The 16935-nt window shown below is 43.3% G+C and overlaps 1 protein-coding gene, 1 long non-coding RNA gene and 1 other non-coding gene across 8 annotated transcripts in view; 2 read left to right on the top strand and 1 right to left on the bottom strand.

Moving 5' to 3' along the window:
• The window catches only part of St3gal5 (ST3 beta-galactoside alpha-2,3-sialyltransferase 5), a gene marked incomplete at its 5' end in the record, with an annotated part of 57935 nt that overhangs the window by 22270 nt on the left and 18730 nt on the right, over positions 1–16935 (bottom strand). For 2 of the 5 annotated variants that reach the window (NM_031337.3, NM_001398713.1), the window contains 2 exons: positions 1614–1737; positions 7132–7312. In NM_031337.3, the coding sequence (NP_112627.2) occupies positions 1614–1735 (122 nt within the window). 5 annotated transcript variants of the gene reach the window in all.
• LOC102546367 (uncharacterized) lies at positions 960–3484 on the top strand. 2 transcript variants are annotated; one of them, XR_005503639.2, is made up of 3 exons: positions 960–1582; positions 2883–2968; positions 3231–3484. It is a non-coding gene; the product is annotated as an uncharacterized LOC102546367 (long non-coding RNA). The 2 variants fall into 2 exon arrangements; XR_010065819.1 differs by lacking the exon at positions 2883–2968.
• Positions 13274–13380, top strand: LOC120102561 (U6 spliceosomal RNA). The gene has a single exon (XR_005504197.1). It is a non-coding gene; the product is annotated as a U6 spliceosomal RNA (small nuclear RNA).

Genomic DNA, 16935 nt, shown 5'->3' with positions numbered 1-16935 from the left:
CCTCAAAATCATTCTGTAGCTTGAATAGGAGCTCCTGAGTCTCCTGCCTCCACCTCTTAGTGCTAGGGTAGCAGGGATCCAGTCCTACACCTAGTTCATGACGTGATAAAGATCAAATCCAGGGCTTCGTGCATGCTAGGTGTGTCCCAGTGAGCTGAGTTTCCCAAGTGGACTTTCTTTTTAATCAGAGGGTATTAAGACACCCCCACATCTGCAGCACATGCCTCTCTTCGCGTGGTGTGTCGCACACGCACCGCTCAGCACAGGTCTGTGTCTGTGTGGACTGAGGCCTTACAGGAGGCACCTGATGCAGTGTTAGGCATGTTGTAAAGCTCAGTACCCACCAGCTGGCTGGGACTGGATGGGATTAGAATCTTTATTCACATAAAGTTTCATGAAGTGAGGTGGAAGACCAACTTTCATCTCTCCTTGCCCACCCCTTTCTCTCTCTGCTTTCTGAAACAGATTCTTATGCAGCCCAGGCTGGCCTTGAGGCCCTCCCCAGCCTCGTGAGTGATAGCAACACAAGCATGTGCCACAGTGCCAAGCTTGGGTTTATATCTTTTCTATCCAAAGACTTTTGCAGAATTTTCAACCTGGAGGCTACAGAAATTGCTCAGAGGGTTAAAGCCACCATCCACCAAGTCCAGTGACTTACGTTTGATCCCTGGGATGCACATGGTCAAACTGATTCCCTTGGGTTATCCTCTGATCCCTAAAAGTGCATCCTGTGGCATATGTTCGATGTGAATGTACACAAATATGTGTGAACATGTGCATGTATGTATACACACACACACACGATACATAAGATGGTCAGTAGATAAGGCACGTGCCACCAAGCCTGACAACCTGAGTTTGATCCCCATAGCCCACACGAAGGTAGACAGAGAGAACTGACTCTATGAGTTTGTATTCTGACCTTTAAAAGCATACGGCTGCATGTGAAATCACACACACACACACACACACACACACACACACACACACATGCACACACACACACAAAACAAACACAAAACATAATTCAGTTTTAAAAAATGAAAGACAAAAACAAAAAGAAAAAGGAAGGAAGAAAGAAAAGAGAAGAGAGAAGAGAAGAGAAGAGAAGAGAAGAGAAGAGAAGAGAAGAGAAGAGAAGAAAAAGAAAATTGGATGACTGGTACCAAAGAAATCTGACAAGTTCTTCCTTTGCTAATTTTCCTAGGTGCTGGAATGTAAGAGTCACCTGGCTGAAACACTTCTGTCTTCTCCAGTGTTCAATATTTAGTGGTATTCAGGTGTCTTAAGGAGAGTTTAACGCACCAGTTTTCATGAGCTCACAATAGCTAAGAACACCTCTTTTGTTAAGCCGTGGCATGAAGAACAGATCACTGTAAGCTGTTCTCAGACATCCAAGTTTAGAGACTGATCAGCTGCTGGGAATGGTGCACCCACAAACCCATCTACCAAAAAGAAGCAGCGGATAAACTCACTCATCTACATACAGAGTCCTCAACTCCGCTGTGGTGTAACCTGCTCCTTGGACCCAGTGTTTCCCTCTAACATCATGGAACCTTACTGATATTGTTGACCTAGAGGGGTCAGTCTCAGGGCCTGGGGGGTGTGCTTACTTGAGGATGTCTTTTAATAACAAGCTGGGTCTTCTCATCTTGTGCTGGGTCTGGGTGTACCATTGCAGGGAGGTCCTTGAGCAATCACTTCTCAGCTTTGCAGAGGTGAACTCATTTGGCATTGCTGGGAAGAGAGAGGGAATGAGGGAAGAAAGGATTGTTAGTGGATTATACTTATGAGACCAAAGTGATACAGCTGTGCCTGGAGTAGCCTCAGTGAGAAAAGGGATGGATTCCCGATCTAACTTGGATGAGACAGAAGGGAGTTATGCGGAGCCTATGTTGAAGGGTCACACACTGTATAAGACCTAACATTCTTCAGAGGACAAAACCACAGACCAGAGAGCATTACAATGGGTGTCAGGAATTACGGGGAAGAAGAGGGGTGCTGGTACGTGCCTCTAATCCCATGCACCTAAGAGGGTGAGGTAGGAGGATACTGAGTGCAAAAGCTACCGACACTGTCTCGGGAATAGAAAGGACTGTGGAGTGTAGCACTGTGAGGGACCCTGAAGCGATAGAATGTTCTGGGTCATGATGGATCCGAGTGCTACAGTTTTACAAGATGCTGTGGGCAGGAGGGGTTGGGGGAGCACAGAAAATCTCTAGATTGTCACAAATGGATCATTTCATTTGGACCGGGGAAATGGCAAGAAGGCTAAATGGGTAAAGGCGATCGTCAGGAAGTCTGATGAGCTGATTTGCATCCCTGGGTCCCATATGGTAGAAGATCGGTAAATCAACATCTGAAAGTTATTCTCTGACCTCTGCATGCACACTGTGACCAGAGTGAGTGCCTGCGTGTGCGTGTGCGTGTGCGTGTGCGTGTGTGTGTGTGTGTGTGTGTGTGTGTGTGAGAGAGAGAGAGAGAGAGAGAGGGTGCAAGTGTTTTTCTCTAATATCAGACATGGATCTGAGGAACACACACATACAGGCAATAAATAAATAAGATTTTTAAAACCAGCAATGTTTATAGATGCGAGAGCTACGTTACAAAACAATAAACACCAAGAGGGAAAATGAAGGCCACATGGAAAATGCCTAGGGCATTGATAACATGAAGCTGGGAGCATGTGTGTGGTGCTTACTCCAAAACTTGTCTTATTGTTCATGTGATGGTTTATGGTTTTAAAATCTTGGAAAGACTTTTTAAAAGTTACATTAGGTCACATTAAGAGAAAAAAAGAAAAAGACATTATAGATTATGGCAATTTAAAAAGAACTATTTCCTCTAGATACATATCTTTTTTCCTCTTTCTTTTTCTGCAGTGGGGAAGCTGAGCCAATGTCTCATGCAAGCAAGCGCTTCAGCACTAGCCACACTGCACACCACTCATCACGTCACGTGAATATTGGTACAGAACCAATATGAAAGACGTTGTTCTCCTTCTACCCTCCTTCCCAACACCCACTCTTCCCCAACAGAACTCTGGAGTGTTGGTTGCAAACATGGCCTGTAAGACAGAGACTAACGCTTCCCAGATTCTCTTGGAATTGGTTATGCCCTGTTCTTAAGTTCTACCCAGTGAAATAGGAGCAGAATTCCTACTTGCACTTTCCAGGTTACACGCCCTTAGCATACACAGTCCCTCTTCTCCTTTCTGCTCTTTCCTGCAGACTGAAGCGCTGAAAGAAACATGAGCCACTGTGGACCACACAGGAGGATATCTAGTACATCTCGGACGACACCAAAGGAGAGCCAACTGTGAGAGCTAGAGTTATGCTTGAAGTTTTAACTACAATGCCTAAAAGATCCACAAAACAAAAATGTCTCTAACCTGCAAGCTCACTTGTCCAAGGACAGGATACTTTCTGAAATGCCGGAGGCTGTTACTCATATATGATAAAAAGCCATGTTTTCACTTCCCTAAGTGAGTTTGATTGATTCAATTGCACCTGATGTGCTTGACCACACAGAGATCGGAAATACGTAGACAGGAAGTACATAAGGATATATGCCTGCTTGATTGGACATAGGTAGGAGGTGTACAGGCAGGAAGTACGTTAAGATACACGCTTGCTCTTGATTGGTGGAAAATATATAGAGCCTATGGGTTCTGTCTTTATAAGCCACTAAAAAATGGGGCTTGCTGCCATTTTCTGGGAACTGTGGAATGGTCCTGAGCATCCAGAGTCCATCATCTTGGCCCATAATTAAAGCTTGCTTCAAATTGGCTCAAAAAGTTGTGGCAACAGTCTTATTCTCCACCGGAGTAGTGTTTTTTGGAGGCCGCAGTGAGACTCACACTATCCACCCAAATACTAAAGCCAGACCTTCGCTCTGGAACTGCAGAGCTAAGGGGCCACCTCAGGAAGCATATGCCTTGAGACACTCCAAGGTTTTGACGTTGCCTTCGGTTTTATGAACTATGGAGTGTCACAGCCATCTATGAGGCCTTCTGGTTTTACGTCATAGTCTGCTATGTGTGTGATCTTTTTCTGGGATATGCAGGAGGTTCAGTGGGATCCCGATTACTCTTCTGTCCATGGTAAATAGTGAGACCTTGCCTATCCACCTGGTTCTGGTGGGCTGGGAAGCTTTGTCTGTCTGTTGTATCTGTTTTGCATGTGTGGATGGGTCTATGTTTCCCGTTGTGTTTGTAAGTTTTGTTGCAAACACAGAGCTGAGACAGGAAAGGGTCATGTTCAGTTGAATATATGAATATATGATGGCTACCATGTTTTCTTTCTGATTGTTCTTTGAGTATGTAACCTTCCTTGTTCTGTCTTCTTGGTTATATTTTTGCTGTCTCTGCTGTAGTCAGTTACCAGTCACCAGCCAACATTACTATCATGGCTGCTTTTATGGCCAGGGCTCAGAAGTATCTGTGAGCTTTCTGGACACTAGGTTCAGTTCAGCAAGGATTCAAATGTCTTTTGGTATGGATAATATTATGCTGTTCTTATTTATTGAAAAGCTGGCTCTGGAACTGGGTTACGGCTCTCCTTTTTTCAGACCCAGGCATGCTTTTAAAGTCTCTATGCCAGGGTTCAGGGGATCCACCTGATGCTGTAATAGGGAGAAGAAAGCAAACCGGAAAGCCAAAAGAATTAGACTATTGGTTTATGTGAACTTTTTTGTACCTCACGATTTATAAGTTTACTGGGTATGGTGTAAAAATCTCTAAAAAAAAAAAAAGTTAACTTAAAACTTGTAACACTGGATTTATAGTTAAAAATCTATGCATAGGTAATCTTTTTTTTTTTTTTTTTTGGTTCTTTTTTTCGGAGCTGGGGACCGAACCCAGGGCCTTGCGCTTCCTAGGTAAGCACTCTACCACTGAGCTAAATCCCCAGCCCCTATGCATAGGTAATCTTAAAGGTACCATGTGGCATGATACCATTTTGGGATATAAGCAACATGTGCTTTGCCACCATCTTAACTGCTGTCCCCAATAAGGAAGGAGGCAGCCACATGGCTGGCAACCATCTTTGTTAGGGATGCAGAGGATGAATGTCATGTGACTTCACCACCACAGTGTTGATAAAAGGTGACCACATGGCATAAGTCAATGAGGCAACAGGTCTCTAAGATTTTGGATTAGGGTGGATTTTTATTAAATAATTTCTGTCCTGAAAACAAAGTCGGAAAAACAAGGTTTGTGAAAGACAGGATTTAAAAACAACATTTGTTTAATATGGTATTAACACTCCATCTCCATGCACTTATATCAGCCCAACTTTGTAATATAAGAGTCACCCAGGGGGTACTGGTTTTAAAGGCATGAAGTAGTCATGGAGGCCTGGCACTGTGTGGCAGGGCTGGAGTTCCTAGAGAGCACGGAGAGATGAGATGCTTGTGCCAGATGACAGCCACCAGAAACAGCAGCTGCTATGAAATGGAGCCAGCTGGGACCTGGAAGGCAGGCTGTGCATGATGCCGAGGATAGGGCCACAGAGGTGACCCAGGCCCCTTGGGAAATCCCATAGGATTGTGAGTAAATCCCAGATATTGAATTGTTTGTACCGTTGGAGCTTAGTTGTGTCTTGTCCAAAGTATGGTTTTGCTCTGTTGATTTTTCCTCTTGAAATAAAAAAAAGATACTTATAGGAGTACACAATTGAGAGATTTTTAAACTTAAGAGAAAAATCTTGGAGTTTTACAGAAAATTTAAAATAAAAAATGATATTTTTAAAAGAACAGCTTTTAAAATATTTAAATGTATAAGGCTTTGGGATACTTTAAATTTATAGAATGTTTTATATTATTAATATGTGACCTTAAAAAATAAAAGGCTAAAAAGTTAGGGCCACAGCTATGAGCACCGAAGACTAAACACCAGAAACTTAGATATTCCCATCTTGTGATGCAGCAGATGCTGACCTGAGCCGTCTGGCAAAGACCCTGATGAGCATCTGTCCTTACCTAAGTCTACTCAGGCTGCGAGAGACTGACTTAAGAATGTGTGTAACTCTCCTGTTTTTGCTAACTTTGTTAGGCTTTAGCTATTTTGATAATCTGAGTAATATAAGAAACTAATAGTCTACAGTGGTACACTGTAAAAGGCTCAGGAAAGTTCCCAGTCTCTATGTACACTGTGTTTATGAGTTAAAGTTTTATTCTGATACTAATGTGCTTCAATCCATTCAGAAACGGGTACTTTTTTAAAATTCAAATTTCACAAAGATAAAGCTGTAAAATCCTAGTCTTATAAAAGCTGCTTACCCATGGCTAAGGCATGCAAGTTAATAGTCACAGAGTAAATGATCAGTAATGTGTTCAGAACCTCATTGTAGTCATGCTGAGTACCACTGTAACTAATTACAGAAATAAGCTTTACTTAGCGTTTTCAAGGTTAAACCTAAAGCCTTAAAGTACTTAAGCAAGCAAAGTTTATTTAGTTCATATATACTTAATAGATAATGGTCCTCAAACTCTTTAGAGGGCTGCTGAATTTGGAACTTAAAATGTTTAATGTAAAAGAGCTTACTATGACAGAGACCCTAGTTCCTAGCAGTGAACCCTAGGTCTCTCTAAAGGTGACAGGACTTGACACCTTCACCTGGATTGTGGTGACCTTAACCACTGGGAATAAATGCCTCATGCCTTGCCTGCCATCACAGCTCTGCCCAAACTGCGGACACTGTTGTGTCGATCGCTGTACTCTTGCCTGTTCAAAGTAAGGTCAGCTGGGAACAGAACTCAGGTCCGTTGGAAGATCCACAAAGTAAGGTCAGTCCCCCCAAGTTCCTCACCTCTCCTCCACACAAGTCTCTCAGATCTTCTCGGCCTGGTAACTAAAGACCAATGCTGGCCTGGGACCTTGGCCCCCAAAGCCATTGGAACTCTTGGTAATGGGTAAGTATCTGTCATTTTAATTGCCATTTGGATACTTCCTGCTATAGCTTATCCCTCAGGGATCTCTGATGGCATTGACAGGCTAACTGTAGCTCTGCCGGTTTTACAGCAGCAGGCAACCAGCTCCTCCCTGCAAGGCTGCAGCTACCTTGACAGTTTATTTCCTAAAACTAGACCTTGCTGTTTCTCAGGATACAACCCAAGGGGGATGTGACTCACCACCATTTTCTGAGAGCCTCAGAATGGTTCTGACCAGAGTCCACCATCTTGGCCAGTATTTAATTAACGCTTGCTTCACATTTGGCTCAAACTATTGTGGTAGTGGTCTTGTTCTCAGCCGGTGGGGTTAACACAATGTCACATGGTGGAGCTGCTGCTCTCCCGCCCGGACTTCAGGATGCTAAAGAAAGAAGACCCGTATTAAGCAGCTGTTAATCGTTAAGTCCTATAACCTAAGTTCCCAGGGGAAAAGGCCATACAACCATGCTGAAGAGTGGGCTTTGAACTTCACAAGCTGGGAGTGCCATCATGCTGCTGACCCAGAACCCAGGCTATCTTGGGCTATCTCAATAACTCCCATTAGCCATTCAGCACCCATGTTCTGCATCTGACTTAACATCCCTCCAACTACCAGGCAAAGTCTTTGGAACTATTAACTCACAACCAGCCTAAGGGCTAACACTGTCGCCACCAGCATCTGAAGCCTGAGGCAGAGATGTTCCCGCTTCACTGTGACCTACTGACCATGTGATGGGTAAATACATTAATAAACCATGAGCTTCTTTAGTTTTGTGTCTATTAAAAATTCACATAATTGTTTCCATATTTCCATTGCTTCCTGGGCAGCCGGTGACTGTCCCACATTCTCTTGGAGGTGCGTCACAGTTACTTTCAGCTGTCGACGTGACACAAACTTAAGAGTCATTGGGAAGAGGGAACCTCGCTGAAGGGTTACCTCCAACAGACTGGCCTGTGGACAGGTCTGAGAAACATGTTCTCAAGTGTCAACCGATGGAGGAGGCCCAGGCCCCGAGAGAGGTGCCATCCCTGGGCAGGTGGTCTGGGTTGTGTAAGAAAGCAGATTGAGGGAGCCACAGGGAGCAAGGTAGCACTCTTCCATGGTTTCTGCTTCAGTTCCTGCCGCCCGGTTCCTGCCTTGATTTCCTGACCTGGCATCCCTTCATGATGGGCAGTAAGATTAAATAAGTCCTGTCCTCTCCAAGCTGCTTCTGGTCATGGTGTTTATTATAGCAATGGAGTAAAACTAAAGCAAGGTGAGAGTGTTATGTATCAATTAAGCACAATTATACCCTAGCTTATATGGCATCAATTGCTCGAATGATAAATTTATACAGTTAGCATATGTGTACTATGTTTAGTTTTTCTATCTGAAAGGCTAACTATACTCACCCCCCCCCCCCACATGCATGTGCACCCATCTCCTTGGGGATTGAACCCAGGGCTTCATATGTTATGTGCTCTATCTACTGAGCTACACGCACATCCTAGACGCCGGCTGCATCTCCTTACTTGGATTACTCTCTTCCCCTTTGCAGACAGGACTTCACTACGCAGCTCAGGCACACGTGGAAGTGGTAGCTTTCCTGCCTGAGCCTCCCTAACACTGGGACTGGAGGCTGCACCGCCACACCTGGCTAGACTTTTGTCATTTTCTTTGAGGAAAAAAAACAACTTTTCATCTTAAACTGACATTCTTGAATGCTAATCCTAGCACTCAGGAGTCTGAGGCAGGTGGATTGTCAGATCAAGGCCAGCCTCTCCTACACAGTGAGACCCTCCCTGTTTCAAACATAAGTAAACTGACAGACACTCAAGTTAATTAATTTTTTCTTTTCCCCGATACTGTAAATAATCTGCCTCTCAACTCCAGGTCTAACTAGGCAGATACTCTACTAATTCTAGACTGAGACTATTTCATACCATAGTGCATCATTCTACTTGAAATATATTCAAAAAACATTGCCAAAGACCTTATTAGGAAACCTTTGCTGAAGAAAATACTGAAGCCTTAAATGAGAAGTTCCAGCAGCCAGGACCCTGGAAAGTCTTCCCGCACAACTGTATGATCGGCCTAAGGGAGCAGCACTGTTCTAGTGGCTGTTCTAGTGGAGTCGGGAAAAGGAGCACCTTTGCCCGCTGTGCAGACAGTGGAGGGCCGGCTCGTGAGCTTGCAGAAGAGAGGAACAAGACTCACCAGGAACAGGCTGCAGCCAATCGTGTGCTATTTTGGGCAAGAATCTGGCTTTACTTACCACACTGCCCTGGAAACCGAGAGAAGCTAACCTAAAGGTAGTGGTCTAACTTTCTGCACAACTTTCAAGACAGAATGGTGGTGTCCTGGCTGCTGCTGAGCAGCCGCAGCTGACAGATCGGCAGTATTTGCAGAGGCTGGGAGGAAATGGGAGGGTTTCCTCAGGGTTAGCACATCTGATACATGTAGGGTCCCGTGGGCACCTGGCTACAACCTTAAGCTGGCATCAAAACTCGACAATGTCAAAGCATCCTCCACATAGTACCAGTGTTGATGACACTACTCTGTAGGCAAAAGTCTAAAAAGAATCCCCATGAGGAACACATGGATAGCCGCTCTACAACAGGGTCTGATAGGTCCCTACAGAGAGGCCATGGTGGAGCCTTAGTCTGCATGGAAACCCAAGGATAGTGAAGCCGTCAGGACTGTGGAGCATACATAGGTCAAGGAGAGCCTCAGGAACAATCTGGACATGCTCAGGGAGTAGGGCTGGAGGGGTGGGTATATCCCAGTCTATTGGAGCCTGGAAGATTTCATCGTGAGCTCTAGATGTTGGACATGGAGCAACAGGGTTTGGTATTTACCCTACTCAATTTTGAGTTTGTTTTGGTGCAGCTGTTTTATGCCATTCTCCTATTTTGAAATGGGAATGTTTATTTTGTCCCAATATATAGCTTGATTTTATAGAAGTCATTGTGAAGAGACTTTGTATTTTTTAAAGTGTTGGGATTTTTTTTTTTTTTTTTTTTGGTTCTTTTTTTCGGAGCTGGGGACCGAACCCAGGGCCTTGCGCTTCCTAGGTAAGCGCTCTACCACTGAGCTAAATCCCCAGCCCCAAGTGTTGGGATTTTTAAAAGATACTGCTCAGGTTGGACAAGTTTATGAGATTAACATGAGACTTTGTGGATTAGGGGTGGAAGGTTATGGCTTAAAAATGATACAATGTCATGTCAAGGAAATGGTTAGATCGTGTTGGCCTGTGGGCATGTCTACAGTGATTATCTTGATTATGGTAATTGAGGTGGGAAGACCCACCCATGGTGATGGCCCCGCTCACTAGGCAAGGAATGCCGAAATGCACAAGAGTGGAGAATGCTAGATGAGCACACTGTACATGGATTTGTTTTTCTATGTTCTGACCACCATTGTGGTCAAGAGTCCTGCACTTGTCACTGTGACTTCCTGCAATGACGACAGGCTGGAACTGTGGCTAAAATACTTCCTTTCTGGGTTGGTGACATGGCTCAGTGGGAAAGGCTCTTGTAAAGCATGATGACCCAGGTTCAATCCCTAGGACTCACATGATAGAAGGAAAGAACTGACTTGCAAACCTCTATATGTGCCATGGCATGCATATAAAATAAACTCTCTCCCTCGTTGCTTTTATCAGCGTATTTTATCATAGTAACAAAAACGTAATTATGACATGAATAACTCAACTTCTGGTAATCAGTTCAATTAGCTTATAAAATATGGAAATACTTGAGCTAGAATTACAGGCAACTATATTCCCAGCCTACCTGGAGGAACTGCTTATGTTATACGCACCGTCCTATACAGACACTGTCCTTGTGCACTGTGGGACATGGTATTCAGGCTTACTTACTTTTTAAAATACGATTTGTCTCTTGTCTCTCTCACTTAAATGTAGTTTCTTCAGGACTAGCTTATAGTCTTTACTGGGTTCCCTCCTAAGTGCTTAGCTCCCCAGGGCATACGATTTAACCCCATCCTTATTCAGGCTACTTTGTAGCCTCACTAACCACTTCACACAGGACAGGGTGTTTTTCTACTCATACACAAAAGTATAATGGACTTTTAAGAGGCTATGCTTTTTATAAGAAAAAAAATTTGATTAAAGCCCTAAGGAAGAAATTAACAAGAGTACTTGCTGCTCTTACAAAGGACTCCAGTTTGGTTCCCATGAGCCATGTCGAATGGCTCACCACTGCCTGTAACTGAAGCTCCAAGGTATCTGACACCTTCTTCTGATCCCCTGAGGTAACTGCATATGATCACGCATAGGTAGACACATACTGACACATGCGTGCATGTTTGTTTGTTCTGGTTTTTTTTTTTTTTTTTTGGAGACAGGGTCCCTGGCTGTCCTGAAATTCACTCTGTAGACCAGGCTAGACTTTTTCTTTCTTTCTTTCTTTCTTTCTTTCTTTCTTTCTTTCTTTCTTTCTTTCTTTCTTTCTTTCTTTCTTTCTTTCTATTTTTCAGAGCTGAGGACCGAACCCAGGGCCTTGTGCTTTCTAGGCAAGCGCTCTACCACTGAGCTAAATCCCCAACCCCAGACCAGGCTAGTCTTATACTCACAGAAATCCACCTGCCTCAGCCTCTTAAGTGCCAGGATTAAAGTGTGTGTCACCATGTCAGTGTGTGTGTGTGTGTGTGTGTGTGTGTGTGTGTGTGTGTGTGTGTATTTATGGAGAGAGAGAGTTGAAAATTACATCAAGGGACAGCCTGAAGGAAGGACTCAGTTCTCTCCTTCCATTGGGTCATGGCACTCAAGCTTGGGTCACCAGGCATGGTGACAAGTGCCTTTGCCCACTGAGCCATCTCACCAGCTCTCAATTATCTCCTTTTGAAATGAGTGAGTTTTAGGAATGTAGAGAAGCTAGTGGTTGCAAGGAGGTAGGGACTGCCTGGGATGCAGGCAAGAAAGAAGTGAATGTGGGTGTACAAAAACAATGTGAGGAAACTTGAGGATCTTAAAGGGTGGCTGAGGGGGACCTAGAGAAGTGGTGGATCTGTGCAGAATATACCACTGGTTATAGGTCCCCCTAAACGTAACTTTCATGAAATTAAGGATGAACCACTATAGACAAAAGTAGAATAGATATTTCAAAGCAGTAAAAAAATGAAGTGGCAAGCTGACCGTACGGATACTTGCTGTGCAGAGAGTAGACAGGCCACCTACAGAGTGGGAAGGATAAGCCTACATCCGATCTTAGCAAGTCCTAAAACATCTACTTCCCTGGTTTGCTATCTGAATTTAACTTTCCCAAGGACATGCCTGAGTAAGTAGAGGTATTGAGAACTCCAACTCCACCTCCACTGCCTGGGAAGACCAGGGATGGGAACAGCAGGTGTGGTGGTGTCCATGAGGACTGAAATACTGCGGATTGTTTCAAACACCCTCTGGGCGAGCAAGCATGGCTGCAGTGAGCGTGCCCAGCCGAGGACATGGAGATAACATGCAGGGTGGTGGGAGATGTGGGAGAAATGCATTTCACCAAGGATGAGGAATTAGCCCAGTTGGCTGAATGCTACATTCACAGTGACTGTGAGGTAAGACCTGGACACACACTGCTGTGGTGTCACAGGTGAATGAGGAACCTGGGGCCACACTGAGTGGATCAATAGGAAGAGGAGGCAGTGGCAGATTGACTAAGAAATGATGAAAGGAAGGTGGTGATGAAAAGAGAGTATACCAAGGATCCATGTTCCAATCACAGAAAGAAGCAGGCAAGCTGTCAGGCTTTGTGTGGTTTAGGGTGGCGATGAACCGACACGAGAAGTGATCAGATGCCAGGGCCCAGGAGGACTGTGGGATGTGGACTGTGGTTTGACAGAGGGTCTGTCCTGACAGCCAGCCTTCCTCCATGGAGCCAAGGGAACCAAGCTGCAAGGGGTCTACCACATGGAACAAATGACTGTTCCTTTCCAGTGTCTCTGCACTACCAGTTACTACCCACCCATAGAAAGTAAGAGACTGCTGCTAGACTACTTTTTGATTTTGTAAACTTGTAGGGGAGTAAAAGAAGGACTGAGTGTGCACCTTAGACTTCCTAGGAATAACTGCACAAACACGGCCAGTCCCAGTAGAAGTAGGTGGGGGTGCAGCTGACCTGTGAACTGGGCACACGAAGCTAATAAGCTCAGCCCGGAGACCTAGCTACTGTGGCAGCAAGAGCAAATGCCTGAGAATGGTCAAGAAAGAATGGTGCTGGGGTGCAGTGCAGGCAAGAGGAAGGCAGTATTGGGATCTGTGCTGGCTAGTTTTATGTAACTTGACATGAGCTAGTCACCTGAGAGGAGAAGCCTCAAGTGATTAAATGCTCCCATAAGACTGGGCTGTAGGTGCTCGCTTCGGCAGCACATATACTAAAATTGGAACGATACAGAGAAGATTAGCATGGCCCCTGCGCAAGGATGACACGCAAATTCGTGAAGTGTTCCATATTTTTATAAATGGTAAAGCCCAACATAAGGAGGCAAGCTATACCCTAGAAGAAGCAAGAAACTAATCGTCTTGGCAACAAAACAAAGAGAATGAAAGCACACAAACATAACCTCACATCCAAATATGAATATAACGGGAAGCAATAATCACTATTCCTTAATATCTCTCAATATCAATGGCCTCAACTCCCCAAGAAAAAGACATAGATTAACAAACTGGATACGCAACGAGGACCCTGCATTCTGCTGCCTACAGGAAACACACCTCAGAGACAAAGACAGACACTACCTCAGAGTGAAAGGCTGGAAAACAATTTTCCAAGCAAATGGTCAGAAGAAGCAAGCTGGAGTAGCCATTCTAATATCAAATAAAATCAATTTCCAACTAAAAGTCATCAAAAAAGATAAGGAAGGACACTTCATATTCATCAAAGGAAAAATCCACCAAGATGAACTCTCAATCCTAAATATCTATGCCCCAAATACAAGGGCACCTACATACGTAAAAGAAACCTTACTAAAGCTCAAAACACACATTGCACCTCACACAATAATAGTGGGAGATTTCAACACCCCACTCTCATCAATGGACAGATCATGGAAACAGAAATTAAACAGTGATGTCGACAGACTAAGAGAAGTCATGAGCCAAATGGACTTAACGGATATTTATAGAACATTCTATCCTAAAGCAAAAGGATATACCTTCTTCTCAGCTCCTCATGGTACTTTCTCCAAAATTGACCATATAATTGGTCAAAAAACAGGCCTCAACAGGTACAGAAAGATAGAAATAATCCCATGCGTGCTATCGGACCACCACGGCCTAAAACTGGTCTTCAATAACAATAAGGGAAGAATGCCCACATATACGTGGAAATTGAACAATGCTCTACTCAATGATAACCTGGTCAAGGAAGAAATAAAGAAAGAAATTAAAAACTTTTTGGAATTTAATGAAAATGAAGATACAACATACCCAAACTTATGGGACACAATGAAAGCTGTGCTAAGAGGAAAACTCATAGCGCTGAGTGCCTGCAGAAAGAAACAGGAAAGAGCATATGTCAGCAGCTTGACAGCACACCTAAAAGCTCTAGAACAAAAAGAAGCAAATACACCCAGGAGGAGTAGAAGGCAGGAAATAATCAAACTCAGAGCTGAAATCAACCAAGTAGAAACAAAAAGGACCATAGAAAGAATCAACAGAACCAAAAGTTGGTTCTTTGAGAAAATCAACAAGATAGATAAACCCTTAGCCAGACTAACGAGAGGACACAGAGAGTGCGTCCAAATTAACAAAATCAGAAATGAAAAGGGAGACATAACTACAGATTCAGAGGAAATTCAAAAAATCATCAGATCTTACTATAAAAACCTATATTCAACAAAACTTGAAAATCTTCAGGAAATGGACAATTTCCTAGACAGATACCAGGTATCGAAGTTAAATCAGGAACAGATAAACCAGTTAAACAACCCCATAACTCCTAAGGAAATAGAAGCAGTTATTAAAGGTCTCCCAACCAAAAAGAGCCCAGGTCCAGATGGGTTTAGTGCAGAATTCTATCAAACCTTCCTAGAAGACCTCATACCAATATTATCCAAACTATTCCACAAAATTGAAACAGATGGAGCACTACCGAATTCCTTCTACGAAGCCACAATTACTCTTATACCTAAACCACACAAAGACACAACAAAAAAAGAGAACTTCAGACCAATTTCCCTTATGAATATCGACGCAAAAATACTCAATAAAATTCTGGCAAACCGAATTCAAGAGCACATCAAAACAATCATCCACCATGATCAAGTAGGCTTCATCCCAGGCATGCAGGGATGGTTTAATATACGGAAAACCATCAATGTGATCCATTATATAAACAAACTGAAAGAACAGAACCACATGATCATTTCATTAGATGCTGAGAAAGCATTTGACAAAATTCAACACCCCTTCATGATAAAAGTCCTGGAAAGAATAGGAATTCAAGGCCCATACCTAAACATAGTAAAAGCCATATACAGCAAACCAGTTGCTAACATTAAAGTAAATGGAGAGAAACTTGAAGCAATCCCACTAAAATCAGGGACTAGACAAGGCTGCCCACTCTCTCCCTACTTATTCAATATAGTTCTTGAAGTTCTAGCCAGAGCAATCAGACAACAAAAGGAGATCAAGGGGATACAGATCGGAAAAGAAGAGGTCAAAATATCACTATTTGCAGATGACATGATAGTATATTTAAGTGATCCCAAAAGTTCCACCAGAGAACTACTAAAGCTGATAAACAACTTCAGCAAAGTGGCTGGGTATAAAATTAACTCAAATAAATCAGTTGCCTTCCTCTATACAAAAGAGAAACAAGCCGAGAAAGAAATTAGGGAAAGACACCCTTCATAATAGACCCAAATAATATAAAGTACCTCGGTGTGACTTTAACCAAGCAAGTAAAAGATCTGTACAACAAGAACTTCAAGACACTGAGGAAAGAAATTGAAGAAGACCTCAGAAGATAGAAAGATCTCCCATGCTCATGGATTGGCAGGATTAATATAGTAAAAATGGCCATTTTACCAAAAGCAATCTACAGATTCAATGCAATCCCCATCAAAATACCAATCCAATTCTTCAAAGAGTTAGACAGAACAATTTGCAAATTCATCTGGAATAACAAAAAACCCAGGATAGCTAAAGCTATCCTCAACAATAAAAGGACTTCAGGGGGAATCACTATCCCTGAACTCAAGCAGTATTACAGAGCAATAGTGATAAAAACTGCATGGTATTGGTACAGAGACAGACAGATAGACCAATGGAATAGAATTGAAGACCCAGAAATGAACCCACACACCTATGGTCACTTGATTTTTGACAAAGGAGCCAAAACCATCCAATGGAAAAAAGATAGCATTTTCAGCAAACGGTGCTGGTTCAACTGGAGGGCAACATGTAGAAGAATGCAGATCGATCCATCCTTATCACCCTGTACAAAGCTTAAGTCCAAGTGGATCAAGGACCTCCACATCAAACCAGACACACTCAAACTAATAGAAGAAAAACTAGGGAAGCATCTGGAACACATGGGCACTGGAAAAAATTTCCTGAACAAACCACCAATGGCTTATGCTCTAAGATCAAGAATCGACAAATGGGATCTCATAAAACTGCAAAGCTTCTGTAAGGCAAAGGACACTGTGGTTAGGACAAAACGGCAACCAACAGATTGGGAAAAGATCTTTACCAATCCTACAACAGATAGAGGCCTTATATCCAAAATATACAAAGAACTCAAGAAGTTAGACCGCAGGGAAACAAATAACCCTATTAAAAAATGGGGTTCAGAGCTAAACAAAGAATTCACAGCTGAGGAATGCCGAATGGCTGAGAAACACCTAAAGAAATGTTCAACATCTTTAGTCATAAGGGAAATGCAAATCAAAACAACCCTGAGATTTCACCTCACACCAGTGAGAATGGCTAAGATCAAAAACTCAGGTGACAGCAGATGCTGGCGAGGATGTGGAGAAAGAGGAACACTCCTCCATTGTTGGTG

Source organism: Rattus norvegicus, chromosome 4 (genome assembly GCF_036323735.1).
Source record: "Rattus norvegicus strain BN/NHsdMcwi chromosome 4, GRCr8, whole genome shotgun sequence".
NCBI classification, from domain to species: Eukaryota; Metazoa; Chordata; class Mammalia; order Rodentia; family Muridae; genus Rattus; species Rattus norvegicus.
Note: the sequence above shows the minus strand (reverse complement) of the source record. Positions and strands in the feature narration are given on the sequence as shown.